At 40.3% G+C, this 18,979-nt stretch overlaps 1 protein-coding gene across 1 annotated transcript in view; it reads left to right on the top strand.

Annotated features, from left to right (window-relative positions):
* Positions 1 to 18,979, top strand: part of MCF2 (MCF.2 cell line derived transforming sequence) — a 102,315-nt gene that overhangs the window by 35,890 nt on the left and 47,446 nt on the right. The window contains 4 exon segments of the mRNA XM_028123827.2: positions 120 to 210; positions 15,588 to 15,707; positions 16,517 to 16,633; positions 18,130 to 18,279. Of these exon segments, the coding sequence (XP_027979628.2) occupies positions 120 to 210; positions 15,588 to 15,707; positions 16,517 to 16,633; positions 18,130 to 18,279 (478 nt within the window).

An 18,979-nucleotide genomic window follows, 5' to 3' on the forward strand; every position in this document is an offset into this window, starting at 1 on the left:
CAACCCAAATTTATCTTTAGTTAAGATATCAAATGTAAATGAAATAGTCAGAATTAAGGACACAACCTAGCAAATTTGGGTAGTTACTAAGAAAGACATTATTTCCTCTTATCTTGCAGGCAAAATGGATCTGACTCCCGGTTCACTATTATTCTTGATCGAAGATTGGATACATGGTCTTCTCTCAAAATTTCTCTTCAGAAAATCTCAGTAAGCACCAACGCATTCTTCAGTAACTTTTTATTTTTGTTTTACATAATGCTTTCTGTTTGTGGGAGTACAGAATATTTTGATATTAGGCAATGAAGACAATAAAAGTACACGATGGAAACAACAAAGAAAAGATGGGATGGTGAGATGGGAAAGTGGGAAGAAGGGTTGGTAGAGGACAACTCATCCAAAATAAAACCTAACGGGAAAGAATGAGTAGTTAGTAGTTCAAGTTAGGAGTGAGAAGAGACTCATGGTTCCCTAATGCCTTTCAGAGCAAGGTGAGTTTTTATGCGAGTTTTTTTTTTTTTAATGGAAATAGCTTTGTTGTATACTCACTGTATATGGAAAAGTATAAAGAAGAAAGTTTAAAACAGGAGTCAGTAAGTCATCCATCTGTAAATAAACACCTCTTAACATTTTGATGTGTGTCTTTCTAGACGTTTCTCCCCCTGGGATAGAGTAGGGAAGTGACTCAACTGCAATATGACTTATCTCCCCTTTCAGAATCGAGCCCCCAGCTTCCCAAGACCCAGATAGAGGAAACAGTTTCCCTAAGAGAAAAATAGGAGACTTGCAGTCCTGCCCCCAGCCAAGATGATCTTTCACAGTGTTAGGCTCAGCTGGATTACAGCGGCATTGTCTGACATTTCTTCGTAGAAGAGGAGGGAGGTGAGGAACCCGTAGATGACTGAGCTGGCAAGACGGGCTGTCTGCAGAAGTACCATGTGGCTAACTTCCTCTATCAGACCAGAGTAGCTGGGAATCAATATATTTTTTTTTCTTTGAGAGCCCAACATCGTCAGTCATCAGAAATTCTTTGTCTCCTGACTGAAACGGGAGGCCACTCTCACCAGAGGAAGTTGATTTGGTTGTGAAGGCAAGACAAAAATCTAAGTTGTTGGACTTCTGAGCCAAGTGTTCTTTTTGCTACGCTAACCTAGCTAATGAGCGAGCATAAGAAATATACTGGTGCTCACATGGTAAAATGGATGAGATCATTATTTTCATACCCAGCTCGAATTATTCTTCATCTTGAGCAAATCAAGGTGGTTTTTTTTTTTGTTTATTTCTTTAACAGAAGTGTGTAATGATAAGCAATGGAGAGAAGAGTTAACACGAAATTCACACAAGTTACTAAAATAAAATAGCAAAACCTTGACTTCATGTAATATATTTTTGCTTTGCAGGCAGGTAATATTATAATTGTCCCATAGATGAGAGAACTACATTAATATACACACTTAGGAGAAGGTTTTGTGATGAATCCAAGGTCAAATAGCTAAGGAACAAAAAGAGGCGGAGCAAGAATTGAATTTTCATGAACTTCAGTTGGTGCTCTTTCCACCTGCTGCTTTCTGTCGTTTTCCAAATGACTTGTGGATAGACAAATACATTCAGTGTTTTTTTTATAAAAAAGTAAAATTCCTTTGGAGAGAGTAAATCTGCCCAGCATATACTGTTGAGCCCTGTCAATGGGTCAAAGTTAAGTAAAAACTATTTATTTACCTTGCTCTGGCCTTTTAAGATCCGTCCTTGAGCTTGTTGAGATTTCAGTTCATGATTCTTTTATACTAAATAAAACACTTTTTTAATAATACAACTTTTTTTTTTTTTTTATCACGCAGCCCAGCTTTTTTCTTTTGGCCAAAACTATCTGCCTGATTAAATTAATTTTCACTGAGTGACCGTTTGGCACATGGCATTAGTTTCTTGTTAAGGTTTTATTTTTATTAATCAAATAGGCCACTTGGAACAGGTCTTGTTCTTTTTTTCTAAAAGAGAAATATAAGATTTGGTCTTGATCCTATTGGCTGGGGGTCAACAGAGCAATAATGATTTATTTCTTGAGAGGTCAAGCTCTCCTTTCTGTTTCCCTAGGGATGGTCTTTCAGTGGGGAAGTATGAACCATATTCAGCATGGAGCTTGGCACTCAGGGTCCCTTCATTCTCTTAACTGCCAAATTGGTGGTGCTAGGCAAGATTGGGGGCACCAGTGATGATGACATGTAATCGGCTATAGATTAAGCGTCGTTTCTTTTTAACATGTTAAATGTTTCTACTTGTGGTATAGTTTCTATACCCATACTCAAGAGCACATTAATTACATCTCAACCATGACTAGGCGTTGGGCACTGTTTGCATTAAAGATAATTGAATGCAAGCTAATTTCAAGAGCAAAAGTTACATTCAGAAAGGATTTCTGGTAAAAGTTGCCACTGTATAGATAGATGTAACTATCTTTGGTATATTACTTTAAACAAGTATCTTTGAAATAATTATACAGCTCAATTTGAAGACCTTAATTTGTAAATTGCAAAATAAACTATGCAGTTAGGTTATACTTCATAATCAATGATAGGGAAACAAGATTTTTTTAAAGAGCTTTTATTTATTTATTTTAGAGGGAGAGAGAGAGCAAGCATGAACAGGGGGAGGGGCTGAGGAGGAGGGACTGAGGAGGAGGGAGAGGAAGAGCAAAAGCATCCCAAGCCGGCTCCGCACTGAGCCTGAGCCCAGGTGGGGCTCAATCCCAGGACTCCGAGAACATGACCTGAGCTGAAACCAAGAGACTGTTGCTCAACAGACTGAGCCACCCAGGTGCCCTGGGAAACCAGATTTTTTTTTTTTTTTATTTCTACAGTGTGGAGAAATGTCAATTTGGGAGAGAATCCTAGCCATATTAGAAAGTTTGTGTGTTCTTCCTGGATTATTATCAAAATTTCACAAACCGTTGACCTTTCACAAGGCTTAAACTCTGAATAGAATTTAATAATTAAAAGAAAAATAAACACCAAATCCTGAAGTGAATTCTAAGTTACCCATCCGGGTAGGACAAGAATAAAGGTATCAGTTAATACTACCTTCACAAAGATTCTTAGCATTCCACCTTAAAAATCAAACTGCGCAGAGGAGAAAGCCAGTCCCAGCAAGCCCCTATGAGGAGAGTCGTGTGTTTTTTTTTTTTTTTTTTTTTCCATCCTCCACTCTTAGGACATGCCTGATCTTCTAGAGCAGTCCGGCACCAGCTAATCCATGAGGCTTAATCTGGCTAAGTAATTGGGGGAATGTGTCAACTCTGAATTACAATGAGCAGCCGGGAAGGCTCTGTCAGCTGACTAATCAAGGATAGTGGGGTTTTTGCAGTACTGCCGCCGTGGTAATGGAAGCAGCTACCGTAGCTTTGTTTGATAGAGATTTTTGGCTGCCGCTTTTAAATACTACCCCAGAAGCAGCTCATATTTTATCAATGTTGCATTGACAGTTGGAAAAGAAGAGTGTTCTTGTGTATAGGCGAGATGGCAGAAGCAACTCCCCCGAGAGGCAAGATGAGGTTCAGAAGGAATGCGGTAAGGGCTCTGCCTGCAGTCCTGGAAAGCCTGTATTCCCAAGTTCAAGTGCAGGGATGCTGCAGCATGGTGTTACAGCACAAACTGATGCTGAATGGGGCTTTTAAGGACAGATAGAGAGAATGGAGACGTGTATTTGCATGAATTGCATTGATGGGATTACTGCGATATTGACAGGGACATGTAAAGGAGTCCAGGAGGTTGAATGTGATTTCAAAATCTAAATGTGATCAGGTTGATGAGAAAACCTCATTAGTCATGTTATTTGTTTAAGACCATATGAACAGTTTTGAATTGTTGGGCAGGGTAGCTTTAAATCACTAGTGAGAATAATATCTAACAAAAGGATTCATCCTTTCTTTCACCATGGTCAAGTAGAGTATGATAGCATGGAAAGGTCTGGAGCCGACTTCATCAGCATCTGAAAAGGCAGCCCTTCCTGGGTGTTACTGTTCAATTGAAAAATTTTAAGTCTAATGATTTGAAATCTTTCAGATTTCCTCTGTTCTCCAAATTCAAACTTTAAAGATGCAGAATTCTAGCCTGTTGACAACTTTTTTTTTTTAAGAGAAAAAAGTGACTCGCTTTTCATTATAGACTAGAATTTAGAAATCTCTCCTGTCAGGTTTCAAACACTTTTCTAATTAAATTTTTCCCTTCATTGTTTCACTTGAATACTAAATTCCCAGCAAATTTCTAAAGTGATATTTAGATGTATTTTGGGGAAATGTGAAAGAACACTGCTAATTTAATAACTGGTCGTCTTTTAAATGCCACTCTTTTTCTTTGAAAACTTAACATTATCGATGTTATGATTCAAAATATAATACCTGCTCGTTTAAAAACTCGAGACAACACATGAAAACATAAGAAAGTAAAAATCAGCCTTCGGAAAAAAGTAACATTTGGAATCAAAAGTAAGATAAGGGAACTAAACCAGTAAGAGTTTTATTGTTGTTGGATGAGTGTTAACATCACTGGGTGAGTGAACGATTTTTTTTCTGAAAAAGCTTTTAGGACAGAATGATATTTTAAAAACTGCAGTTTAGTATAGGGATCTTTTTTCTTTTGACGAAATTGTATCTTCAGCTCTACGTGTGATTTTGTACTATGGGAATAAATAGTTTCAGACTTTTAACAGAAAATTTCTAGCGCACAGGAAATGCCTGTGTATGTGCTTAGCGGTATTGGGTGCAACTGGCATTGGTACTTTTGTTATCAAAAGAAACTGACTTAAACTTTCAGAAAGTTCCTAATTCCTTTATATGCATAGATGTTTTCTCAGTGCCAAACCAAGATTCATCTATATGAACATATGTTAATATACACACAAATAAATATAGCACACGAGTACTCATTGAATAGACCTATCTAGTCTGCTACTGTGCTACACACAATGTAGGTTACAAAGGTGACCGTGGCATGGCTACTGAGGTGAAGGGGCTCCAGTCTAGTTAGAGAAGGTAGGACACGTTCATAAATAACTATCGTGAAAGAACTTCTAGGAGCTGAGGAAGGCTTCATGAAGATGACATTTGTTTGGACCTTAAGCAAGAGCGTGTGTTTCTTTTACTTTTCTTTGTTTTTGTCCTCCATTTTTCTCTTCAATGAATTACTTTAAGTGGCCCCTAGGGAATACATGTCTTGAAATGAAATTTATTGGAGTAAGTTCAAAGCCCAGAACTATAGTGGAAGATACATTTGTTCTGTTTACATGGGTAGGCTTGACCAGAGTGAAAAATTTGAAACTCACTGGTGACACAATGGTTTGACCTTGCGGGATCTCTGGAGTTGGGCTGATTTTGGAGGCTGAGATAGGTAGCACCTGAAAGGATGGGACAATGGATTTAAAGTCCAAAGAGGGGATTAAACGGGTTACTCGGTGGAAATTGCAAAGACTGTGGCCATCGAGAGGGAGGGGATGAGAACAGGAAAGAAGGGCAAACCTCAAGGAAGGAGTATCGCCCAGTACTCTTCTGCCCCTGAGGTTACATGGCAAGTTGTGTGGAGGTCTGTGGAGTAACTCATACTTTCTGTACTCTTTAAGGGTGGGGTATGGGAAAAGAGTGTAGAAGTACTTGATGACGTTGGAAATTCTTTTCTTATAATTTGAGGTCATGAGATTTTCCCCAGGGTATTCTGAAGAGATAGTTCGGACCTTATCAAGGTCAATCACATGCCCACACCTCAACATTATATTCTGTTTTGATATTGGATTATAATAGTCTCTGTTCAGTGGGCTCCGTGTTGCTAAACTCTTTCCAGCAATTTGTTGTGACTGTTAACATTTGTCCCATTTCCTAGATGTTAAGGTCAAGTCGTACCTAAATGCTAGGCAGCAAGTCTGAGTGTGCGTTCAGTCTATGCGTTGTTAAGTACACGTCCCGGGAAGTGTTACATGTCTTGGAAAGAACTTACCCTTAGGATTCACAGAGGCCCAAGTGCTACCGCTCACCAGCTGCAATGTTGGATGCATTCCTGCCCCACTCTGTGCTTCAGTTTGCTCACGTGTAGAAAGGCCACACTACCTATTTCACTGCAGTGTTACCAAGGCTGCATAGGATAATATATGTCATACCAAGCCTGGCACATAGGTCCTAGGCTATCAATCACGGGTTCCCTCTGTTACTGCATTACCTTGCCCTGAAGATCAAAAAAAAGAGAGAGTCTGTGGGAACAGAAGTTGTTTTATAGTAAAGGAACCAAACTTTCATGATGTATAAAACATTTTCAAAGAAATAACTAGAATAACTGACAAGTGTGTATAGGGTATATGAACTGCCTCTCTTAGATACCGCACAAAGGATTTAAATGAGGTTAATTTCCAGACTCTAGTAGTGAAATGATGCATCAAGTTTATGCCTTTTGTTGTTATTGGTGTCCTTACCGCTGTAAGGGCCATGTAACTGGAGAATTTTAGGGTAGGCTTGAGAAGGGAGTAAATTTTCTCTAGGTGGGAAAGGTGAGAGCTAGCTAATTCTGTGCCCATTAACTTGAAGAACCAGTAAGAGCTGCTACTGAGGGCTGGGGAGGGCTGGGGAGGGCTGGGGGAGGGGCTGTGCACAGTGACAGAGAAAGGGCTCTGAGCCCTGTGAAGGTGGGCAGCATATTCATTTTACTGAGGTGCCTTTAAGCAGTCACATGTTGAAACTCCAAAAAAAAAAAAAAAAAGAAAAAAGAAAAAGCCTGCAAGAAGCTTTTTAAAAGCAGTGCCGTTTCCTCTCTCATGCTGTCTTTTTTCTTCTTTTTATAAAAATATAAACAAAATAAGGCTGACCTTTGCCCACATCCCCTTGCTTTTTTGACAGGTTCTTAAAAACGATTTATAGTTTTAAAATGTAGGGTTTGATTGTGGAAAAAATAGAAATTGTGCTTTTTCATGTTTATATAACCATACAGATTAGAGATTCTTAAAGCAGCATACCAAAGAATTTAGAAATATAGTATCCCCAAACTGAAATGGAAAACTCAATGGTCTTGTGTGATCTTTGCTGTCAGATAGGTGCTTTGGATACGCCTTATGAGAGGTGGTAGGCTGTTTGTTCATTTAAACACTAGTTTTAAAATGGATTATCTTGAAACTTTTAGACAAATATCTGCATATAGAAAATACCTATGTGTATGCTCACACTCGAATCCATGCAACCCGATCTTAAATCCCTGTGGCCTTTCAGGTTAAAATTTCTCAAGTGCTCTGTCCCCTCAAGATTCTCCTAGCCAGTGATCACGGAGGAGTACATATTATCGATACTGGCCCATGTTCAGATACTCGAAACTTTAGTTCAGAGGTTGCAAACTGGGAGTCCAAAGATGTATTTTGTTGAGACAAATGTGTCTAAACACAAGGATGTGTTTGGTTTGTTTTAACAAATGTTGAACTTGTTCACCATCTTTAAAAATCCTGAAGTTTCACGTGAATCTGGATTTCTGGCTTCTTTTGAGAAATCAGTGACTTGGCAAAGCCCACCTTTCTGTCTTACATTTAGCTGAAACTGACTAGTGAGTGCCTTCCCTCCCCCAACCCCTGGAGCTTTTCAGTTCACCAGAATCTCCACCATCTCCTAATACTTCCTATCATCTAGGGAGAGTGTGAGTTGTCATTTTCTACCTCATTCAGGCTGTCTTTTGATTAAGCCCTGCCTACTTCACATGTTTATGTGGTCCCCTAACACATGGTAGGCGTTCATGTTTGTCACCTTTGCTGTAGGTTTCAGGTTTAGACTCTAGACCTTGAACCTGATCCTTACACCATCTTTGCTATGCTTCTCCAGATTCCTCCTGTTGCTACTTTTTCTGTCCATTAGGAGTTTCTCCAGAGGAAGGAAAGCTAAAATGAAAAAATACATCTTCTTTTTATTTTTCACTCATAGCCCATTTGAGAGTCTGGCTTGCAGTCAGATGAATCTGGGTTCTTCATTCTGCCACTTCCAAGCTAGAAGTTCTAGTGTATTAGTGCCCTGTTGCTGCTGTAACAACTTAACTACAAACTTAGCCATGCAAAACAACACAGATACATTCTATTAACAGTTCTGGGATCAGGAGTCCAAAATGAGTCTCACTGAGCTAAAAGAAAGGTGTTATTAGCAGGGCAGCGTTCCTTCTGGAAGCTCTAGAGGAGAATCCATATTTTCTGGACTTTTCCAGCTTCTAGAGGCTCCCCATATTCCTTGGCTCATGATCCTGCATCACTGACCTCTGCTTCTGGTGTCACGTCTTCTCTGACTCTCCTGCCTCCCTCTTTGTTTAATAAGGATCCTTGTGATTACATTGTTCCCATCCCAATAATCCAGGATTATCTCCCCATCTCAAGATCCTTAATCATATTTACAACATCCCTTTTGCCTTATAAAGTAACATAAGTTCCAGGGATTAAGATGTAGACATCTTTGGGGAATCATTATTCTGCCTACCACAGTCAGTTTCTCCAGTTGTGAAATGAGTATAAAAATAGAACCTAATGTATGTAAAGTACTTAGCACAGTGTCATAATAATGCTCATGATGATCATAATTCTTATAATAGTGCTTTCAATAAAAAGCAGTATTCTCACCCATGGCCACCTAGCCAGTCTCCTTTCCTCTACCATAAGGCCTTGAGAGGTCCTGAGTATATATGAATGTGTGTGTGTGTGTGTGTGTGTGTGTGTGTGTGTGTGTGTGTGTGTGTGTGTGTATTTTAAAAATTCTGTATTTGGGATGCCTGGCTGGCTCAGTTGGGAGAGCATGTGACTCTTGATCTCAGGGTTGTGAGTTTGGGCCTCATGGTGGATGTAGAGATCACTTAAAAATAAAATCTTAAACAACTCTTTAAAAAAATATTTATTTATTTGACAGAGAGAGTGAGAGCACAAGCAGGGGGAATGGCAGGCAGAGGAAGAAGCAGGCTCCCTGCCGAGCAAGGAGCCCGATGCGGGCTCGATCCCAGGACCCTGGGATCATGACCTGAGCCGAAGGCAGATGCTTCACCGACTGAACCACCCAGGCGTCCCTTAAAAAAAACAACTTTAAAAAAAATTTTGTATTTGAGTCTAGTTGACACACAGTGTTACATTAGTTTCGGGTGTACAGCATAGTGATTGGACACTTCTTTGGGTTATGCTGTGCTCCCCATGAGTGTAGCTACCATCTGTCACCGTACGCTATACGATCTCATTTTCTGTATTCCCTGTGCTACATATATATACATTTTTTTGCTAAAGAAAGCTATGAAAAGTAGTCATTTATGTGAGGTTGTGGATTTGCTGTAACTGCACAATATGGCAAGCACCTATTTAGGTTTGGGATAAGTAAAGGGGACTGGGATTGAAAAATCCAGTATATCTGATTTGCACATGGGATTTGATGGGTGTGAGGGATAGAAACCATACACACGGTCTGAACTTTGTGATTTCATTTTCTAAAAAAACATAACTGACCATTCGGATGGAATTGTTTGAGTGCTACCCAGCTGTTTGGTGGTTGTATAGCTATTGCCTACAAGGTATTTATTGCTCCAAATGGCTATTAAATTTGAGAGTAGCTATTAGTTTAACAGAGCACATGTGTTCTAGGAACATCTGCATGGTAGCAAAATAAAGATTCTAAAATTATCGTATAATGAAAAACATTGTAAATGTAATCATACAGGCAATAACTGAAGTTTTCATCCTTGATAATACATTTTCTTTAAAAATCCTAATTTTTGTGGGCTTTTTGTGACAAGCGAATCACTAACATTTTGAAGGAATTAAGGAAGGAGAATGTCTGATAAAATAATCAGGAAATTTTAAGAATGATCTGATTAGAATGTAGAATTATCTTTAGAAGGATTTTTTTTTTTTATAGGTGTCAGTGTTTGGGATAAACTACTTTATCAAATATAGGCAGTAACTGATTTTTTTAGATTTTATTTATTTATTTCAGAGAGAGCACAGAGGAAGAGGGGGAGAGGGAGAAGCAGATTCCCCACTGAGCATGGAGCCTGACGCAGGGCTCGATCCCAGGAGTCTGAGATCTTGACCTGAGCCGAAGGCAGGTGCTTAACTGACTGAGCCACCCAGGCACCCTATAAGCAATAACTGATTTAATAAATCAGCTAACAGGGGTGCCTGGCTGGCTCAGTCAGAAGAGCGTGTGACTCTTGATACCAGGGTCGTGAGTTTGAGCCCCACATTGGGTGTAAGAGATAACTTAAAAATAACTAAATAAAAATAAATAACTTTGAAAAATAAATAAAATGGTTAAAATGTTAAAAAAAATAGCTAACATAAAATCCCTGACTTATAAGCAGCTGAATACCCCCAAACCCTGTCTGTACTTGCTTTCTTATGGATTCTGTGGGCAGTGGTTCTGCTTTTCTTTCCTCTCAACTTTGTTCCCTCCTGTGCTGTCCTTGGACCTAGCTGCTGGGACAGCATTGCTCTCCCAGGAATGGCAGGCTGGAGACCAGGGCCTTACCTCAGGGCAGAGAGTTACCACATGGCCTTCTGTGTTTCTGATAGTATCTTCACCCTGCTTTTTTGCTCTGCACCCCCTGACAATTTGGGAGGTGGGTGAGTATTCCAGGCGTCAAGTTGGTCAGTCCTAGGGCCTTGCATCTAGAGATTTCCTATGTGATACCAGAGAATATGATGTTAAGGAAAGTCAGAGAGAAAAAGATGATGAGACCAGGTCAACCTAGAGTCCATGAAAGAATAAAACAAATTTTGCTTGAAGTGTTGGCAAAGGTAGGGTGCTTTCAATTTCATTTAAGAGGAAAAAAAAAGTGAAAAGGCAAGCTGGGTCAAGACAGGTAAGTATAATAATGATTCTGGTAATTTACCTATTTGAAGAAGAAGGAAAGGCTTCACTCCTAAAGTGAATGGGATAGAAGTAGAATCTGTGCTCTCAATCTAAAAATAGGTCCAGAGTTCTTACAAGTCTCTGTCAGAGATTCCCCATCAGCAGGCCTTTATCGATATCCTACAAGTTTTCTACCTAAACCCACTTGCTGTTAGATCCAAGAATCCAAGGTAAAATTTAAAAACTCTCCTATTTTTTTAGGGTTTACAGAATGCCTTTATATTCATTATTTATTTTAATCCCTGCAATAACTATAGGAAGTATGTACCCTGTTTAGCATAAAATAAAATACACATTATGTACATACTCTAGGGTAGGCTATATCCCATTGGGGCTCTCTGTCTCTACTTCTGGTTCTCTTTCCATGTTAGCTGTGTTCTTTGAGATAAGCTTCCTCTTGCCGCAGGGCTTGTGGCCGCCAGTAGTTCTGGAACTGCACCCTCCCAAGTTTTCCTCCCGCAGCACCAGTTTGAATAATCCCAGGGTGGGACTTGGGTCCTCCTTACATCAGCTTTTCATCCCACTACTAATCATGGTGAGGTGCATTGGGAGGGCAAGGTCAGGTAGAAAGATGGCAGTTCTCATTTGGAACCCATATTAACACTAATAAGAGGCTATCTCAGTCCGTTTGGGCTGCGATAACAGAATACCATAGCCTGGCTTATAAACAACAGGTATTTATTTCTCACAGTTGTGGAGGCTGGAAGTCCAAGATCAGGGTGCTGGCAGATTCGGTGTCTGGTGAGAGCCTGCTTTCTGGTTCAGATACGGCTGTCTTTTCTCTGCGTCTTCACGTGGCAGAAGGGGTGAAGGGGTCTCTCTGGGGTCTCTCTCTCTCTTTTTTTAAGATTTTGTTTTATTTATTTGACAGAGAGAGACCCAGCGAGAGAGGGGACACAAGTGGGAGAGGGAGAAGCAGGCTTCTCGTGGAGCAGGGAGCCCACCACGAGGCTCGGTCCCAGGACCCTGGGATCAACGACCTGAGCCGAAGGCAGAAGCTTAATGGCTGAGCCATCCAGTCGCCCTTGGGGTCTCTTTTATGACACTAAAGCCCTTATGCTTGCTCCGCCCTCATGACCTAATCACCTCCCTAATGCCTCACCTCCTAATACCCTCACACTGAGGGCTAGGTTTCAACAAGAATTTTGGAGGACATAACCATTTAGTATATAGCAGAGGGGAAAAGGTTTCTCATGAAGGGAGAGGGTAGCACACACATGGCCATCTGGGGGAGTAATGAGTTGTACCATTTGTGTCTATTTAGAATCACTGATTAATTTATTGATTTAATTTTAGCCTCTTTCACCTATTTGTGAGTCTCACACTCAGTCCTCTTGCCTGCTCTGGTTCTCATTACCACTTAAATGTTGATGTTTTATTACTGTCTCAAATTGAATTTAAAGATTTTATTTATTTATTTCAGAGAGAGAGAGAGAGAACACAAGTGGGGTGAGGGGCAGAGGGAGAAGCAAACTCCCTGCTGAGCAGGGAGCCTGATGCAGGGCTTGATCCCAGGACTTCAGGGTCATGACCCAAGCCAAAAGCAGACACTTAACCACCTGAGCCTCCCAGGTGCCCCTAAAGTTTTTTTATTTTTAAGTAATCTCTACACCCAATGTGGGGCTTGAACTCACAGCCCCGAGATCAAGAGTCCCATGCTCCACCGACTGAGTCAGCCAGGCACCCTCAAATTGAAATTTTTTTAGTTTTTAAAATTTTTATTTATTTATTTTTTAAAGATTTTATTTATTTATTTGACAGAGAGAGACACAGGGAGAGAGGGAACACAAGCAGGGGGAGTGGGAGAGGGAGAAGCAGGCCTCCTGCTGAGCAGGGACCCTGATGCAGGGCTCGATCCCAGGACCCTGAGATCATGACCCGAGCCGAAGACAGTCACTTAACCAACTGAGCCACCCAGGTGCCCCTAATTTTTAAAATTTTTAAAGAAGATTTTTATTTATTTGAGGGAGAGAATGAGAGAAACAGAGAGCGCACAAGCGGGAGGAGCAGAGGGAGAAGGAGAGAGAATCCCAAGCAGACTCAGTGCCCAGCCCGACGCAGGGCTTGATCCCAGGACCCTGAGATCATGACCTGAGCCGAAATCAGGAGTCAGATACTTATCTGATGGAGTCACCCAGGCACCCCCCCCGTTTTTTGGGTTTTTTTTTGGAGAGAAAAAAATCCCCAGTTTTTTTTTTTTTAAATATTTATTTATTTGACAGAGAGAGAGAGAGAGAGCACAAGCAGGGGGAGAGGCAGAGGGAGAGGGAGAAGCAGGCTCCCCGCTGAGCAGGGAGCCCAATGCGGGGCTCGATCCCAGGACTCTGGGATCATGACCTGAGCTGTAGGCAGACGTTTAACTGACTGAGCCACCCAGGCGCCCCTCCCCAGTTTTTTTTTTTTTTAAAGATTTATTTATTTATTTTAGAGAGAGCGGGAGGAGGGGCAGAGGGAGAGGGAGAAGGAGAAAAGCAGACTCTGCGCCGAGTGCAGAGCCCGACATGGAGCTCAGTCCCAAGACCCTGAGATCATAACCTGATCTGAAATCAAGAGTCAGAGGCTTAACTGACTGAGCCACCCAGGCACCACACCCCCCGCAAAATTCCCAGTTTTAAATGTGTTTTACCCGAGAGTCTAGGTCTTCTACCTGAGTGAAAGTTACTCTTTTTGTTATGAGATTTTATTTTTTAGAGCAGGTTTAGGGTCATAGCAAATCGAGCACAGAAAGTGCAGCGTTCCCATATAACCCTGTCTCCACCGTATCTTATTAATTTTTGTTTTATAGTTTTGTTCTGTTATTAATATTGCAGCATGCCTGAAAGATGGCTCTATTTTAAGCATTTTTGTCATGTTTGTCTTTGTTCTGCTTTAACCCGCTGTTTGGGGGCTGATGACTTCCAGCTCAACATTCCCAGGCCAGACTTCTTTCCCTCTGGACTTGTTCACACATCTGTCTGATGGACATCATCTGAATGTCCTGCTGACCCTTCCAGCCCCTTGTGTCCAGGAATGGGGAATCAGTATCTTGTCCCCTCCTTAAAACCTGCTTCTCCTGGGGCGCCAGGTTGGCTCAGTTGGAAGAGCGTGCGACTCTTGATCTCAGAGTCGTGAGTTTGAGCCCCATGTTGGGTGCAGAGCTTACTAAAAAAAAAAAAAAAAATTAATAAACTTAAAAAAAAAAACCCTGCTTCTCCTGCATTCCCCATGTTAGCAAGGGTCATGCCATGTACCCCGTTACTCGAGCGATTGGTTATTGACTGGCCCAGTCTCTCCTTTCTTATCAGACACATTCTGTCATCATGTCTTGCAGATTGCACCTCCTAAACTCATCAGCCCTGGTCTGGATTACTGGACCGGCCTCCTAGCTCATCTGACTGTTTCCACTCTTGTCCAAATCCAGTCCTTTCCTAAAGCCAAAGCGATCCTTCTAAAATGCAGATCTGATTATCTTGCTCTGCTGCCTAAAACCTCTTCGAGTCTCCCCTTTCCCCCAGGGAAAAACCCGAGGTCTTTCCTGATCTGGCTCCTGCCCATCTTTTTAACACCACATCCCATTGCCACATCACTTTCCTCTACCTTTCCTGACTGGGGCCTCTTGAAGAGCTGGGGCAGTGCACAGTGATTAAGAGCACAGACTCGGGTGCAGATTAAGACCTCACCAGCTGGGGCAAGTTATACTTAAAGTCTCTGAGCCTCACTTTCTTTATTTGTAAAAGAGGATGGCCTAACTACTTCACAGGAATATTGTGAAGAAGCTCTATGATAATGTTGGCAAAATACTTGACACAGTGAGCGTTTGATATGTGGTGGTTTATTATTAATATTGGGCCACACTATTCTCTCTCACTAATTTTACATAGTGCTCTCCTTGTCTTGTAGCAGTTATGTCTTGACCACCTACTGCCTGTCAGTATTCTAGAAACTGGGGGAAACATTGGTGCTCCACAATGACATTCTGATCCAATTAATTCCTTTTTATGCTTCGAAGAGACCATTTTGACCTTCCTAGGTCTAGGATGCTCTGTGCTTCCACTTCCTGTTGCATATTATTCTATAATTCCTTCATTTCACTTACCAACTTGGGTTATAGAGTTAACAGTTACTGATGGACTGCACTATTAGACTGTCATTTTCTTGAAAGCTGGGGAGGGACTACATCTTATTAATTTGGGCACAGTGAATGCTAACTGCATGATAATCATGCACTTAACTACATGGAGCGGACACGTAGATGATACTCAGTGAATGTTGCTTGGATGAAAATAAAAATAGGATTCCACAGAAACAGGTTTCTTCCATCATTTACGGCAGGTACACAGTGTTGAAGCTCCCTTTGGCTTTTAGGGTTATCCCAGGAGCCTGCCTCCTAATTCTGTTTCCCAGGGAATAAATGCAATTCAAGTGCAAATGACTAACTTTAAAATGAAGTTCAAGAATAGAATTCTTTGTAACTTGGGATTTACTGTAGTGTGAGAAAATTCCATGTCGTGGACGTTGCGAGGGTCTGATCTGATGACCTTACACTAGTTTTATTTCTGTTTCCATGTTTTTAGATTATATCAATATCCATTTTTAAACTTTTGTCCTTTTAGTGGCCTTTATTACTTTCAAAGTCATTTCCTTTAATTACATATTTTCTGCTACGTGCTCAGTTGAGTGCATGTTTTGACAATTTTTTCTTTCTTTCCTGTGTTTCTTCTTTCTGCAGGTTTCCTTTCCTGGGAACTTGCACTTGGTTTTGGTTCTGCGTCCTACTAGTTTTCTTCAACGCACTTTCACAGACCTTGGATTTCGATTTAGCCAGGAAGACTTCATGCTCAAATTACCAGTAAGAGTATATTATTTAAATGTTTTCTCTCTTTAGTTCTCATGAAGACTTTGTACCGTGCTGTTGGTGTTTTACCTGTGCTCACAGAGCATTTAAAAGAAAAAGATAGAATTTGTCTTCCCAAACTATAAATTTGAAATGCCTAAAAGTCTTCTGCTTCTGTTGTTAAAATAAAGGAATAGTCTAATCAGTTTGTAATAAGCAATTTCTTTTGAAAAAGATCTATGTCACATACGTTATGTGTGTGTGTATATGCGTGTGTGTGTGTATATATAAAATCAGGACATTTTATTTTTAGAAAAAAAAATTGAGTGTGTGTTTTATGTATTTGACCCCCATGAACTTACATCCTGAGCTAGTTCATAGTACCATGATTTTTTTTTTTTAAAGCTATTTTTATACGTTTTTAGGGTAAGGAATAGAGTCCTCATAAATTATGATATTTTTGCAAAGATTAGTCCCTCCTCATAAGTTCTAACTTACCACATTAAAGCCCTTTTACTTTGGTGTAAGTGTAACATTCTTTCAGAAGTTGGCCATTAACAGTGCAAAATTTTAGATCAAGGAGAATTAGGTATTTGGGTTTCTATGGAGATTAATTTTGCTTTACAGAGAAATGTTTTGTAAATGAAAACTGATTACTTAAAGAAAGTAGTGCATACGTGTGTGGGGGGATGTACAGGAGAGAACTGTTAGAACCATTTATAAAAGATAACTTTGTGCTAATGAATGCTAAAGTTCATTGTACAGTTGAATGGAGGGATGCCATGAAGGGCAGTTAACAGTATCTTTCTTACTTATTTATATAGGTGGTTATGCTGAGCTCAGTTAGTGATTTGCTGACATACATTGATGACAAGCAATTAACCCCTGAGTTAGGCGGCACCTTGCAGTACTGCCACAGTGAATGGATCATCTTCAGAAATGTATGTTGCTTTTGCCCTTACTGTAGAGCCTATAGTTCATATTCGCCTTTAAATCTAGTTCTAGAATTTTTTCCTCTTGGGGAAAAACAGATTTCTGGGGCTCCTATTTTTCAAAAACATATAATTCAACATCTTGATTTTCTTCCATAGGAAATATCTAGAAATGATGAAGAGTCACTGAGGATGGCAATTGAAGGAAAGGCTTAGGGAATAAGGAGATGATGCTCTGCCCACCCCCTCCTGTGGCCATGTAGTAACTTGAAGAAACAAAGGGTTTGGGTTCAAATCGTAGCACTGCTATTTTTAGCTATACAACCTGGCACAAGTTATATAACCTCTCTGATTCTCAGTTTTCCCAATTATAAAGTGGAAATTATAGTACTTTAGCTCAGAGGGATATTGGGAAGATCATATGAGATAAGCCCTCAAAAATGCGAGTAATATCATTAATCTCATTATAGTGATGCTTTTGAGACAGATTTATAGCAGAGACTCCTGTTCTAGAAAGTTACAAATAGGCAAGGGCCCCATGCCTCAAGGTGTGAGTTTATAGTATAAGAATCTTTACTCCAAATCCCAGAGATTAGGGAACCCTTCTGAAGGAAATGATATCTAATTAAATCAGGATTCTATTTTCCTCATCTTTATTTGTCATTCAGCAGTTCTGTTCACTCATATGAAAGTGTATTGTCAAAGTTAGTGGTGTCTAGCCTTTAATTACCTATGAAACTGTAAATAAAAGAGCAGATAACCTTGAGCTGAATGGGAAACAGAGGGTTTATATGGTCTCTACATGTTGCCCTTTTTTTTCTGAGTCACTGATTTTGGAAACAATCACCACCACCACCTTACTTGACATTTTAGGGCAACAGAGCTTTTGGGATCACAATTTCAAATCTTCTGCCTGAATGAATTGTTGTGACCAGTTTGTTACCCCATCACCTTTGTCCTTTGCTGTGTTTGGAATGTTAATGCTTGCTCATAAGTTATAATAAAGGAATGTCAAGTGGCTTTGATGTTCTCATCTCTTCAGAAGTAAAGTTAGTATAAAGCAATTTTACACTTGCAGAGTTTAATAGGATAGGCCTAAACAAAGGCTGAAAACAAATTTCTTAGTACATGGCATCTTTACGGAATTGTTTTCAGGGGTGCCGGGCTGGCTCTGTTGGAGGGGCATGCAACTCTTGATCTCAGGGTCATGAGTTTAAGCCCCATGTTGGGTGTAGAGATTACTAGAAAAAAGAAACTTAAAAAAATTGTTTTCAATGGTGTTCAAGAAATAAGTACAGATGTTTGGATAAAAGACATTCAAGAAGACTCTTAACCTCACATTAGTTTTGTAGAGGCTTAGATGCAAAATTAGAGTTTATTGCCAAGGGCAATGCCAACTTTCCTTAGCAGAGGAGAGGTCATAGTAAAGTAAACACAATTACTGATCCAGGTATTGATATGCTGTCAGTTTCCATGGAATTAAAAGGATCACTGGCTCTTTGCAGGCTATAGAAAATTTTGCTCTCACAGTGAAAGAAATGGCTCAGATGTTGCAGTCCTTTGGAACCGAACTGGCTGAGACAGAACTACCAGATGATATTCCTTCAATAGAAGAAATTCTTGCAGTTCGTGCTGAAAGGTATCACATGTTAAAGGTATGTCTGATAGAGTTAACAAACAAAAGTTATCCATGGTCTTTCTTTTCCTAGGAAGGTGTTCAGTGCATGTCCTTTTCATGCTGATTGGTGGGTAGGGAGACAACAGGGGAGAACGTCCTGGATGTGTTGAATCTAAGTGTCCCCTTTGCAAATGGTGCCTTCTCTTGAGAAGTTCTTTATTTGTTGATAGAATAGTTTTTAAGTGCCCCGGAAGTAGAAATCCATAGTGATCTTTGTTACCGTGTATTCTTTATCTTATCAAAAGGCCCTCTCATTTAGAAAGCTGGAGAATCAAAAGGCAGACAGGTGTTCTAGTTTAATATCCACCACAGGTGCAATGTGAAATGGAGAAGGAGAACTTGAGGAGGAGTCAGGGGGCCTGTGACCAAGGCAAACATTGCTAAATGATTACAAGCTTTCTTTTCCATAGAGTACTAGTTTGTTTGTTTGTTTATTTGTTTGTTTTTTAAGCAGGCTCCACACCCAACGTGGGGCTTGAACTGATGACCTTGAGACCAAGAGTTGCATGCTTTGCCAACTGAGCCAGCCAGGTGCCCCCAGAGTACTAGTTTTTGATGTTTTGTACAATAGACTTTAGATGGCAAGTTGATTTGGCCCTCCTGCCCAGTTGTCTGGAGTGCTCGCTTGTGAAGGATTCTGAGTCACCATTCAGACAATCACCAAGTACTTTGAGATT

The sequence above is a fragment of the Eumetopias jubatus genome, unplaced genomic scaffold (genome assembly GCF_037043125.1).
Source record: "Eumetopias jubatus isolate StellerSeaLion01/CBP00866 unplaced genomic scaffold, mEumJub1_p1.0 scaffold_11, whole genome shotgun sequence".
NCBI classification, from domain to species: domain Eukaryota; kingdom Metazoa; phylum Chordata; class Mammalia; order Carnivora; family Otariidae; genus Eumetopias; species Eumetopias jubatus.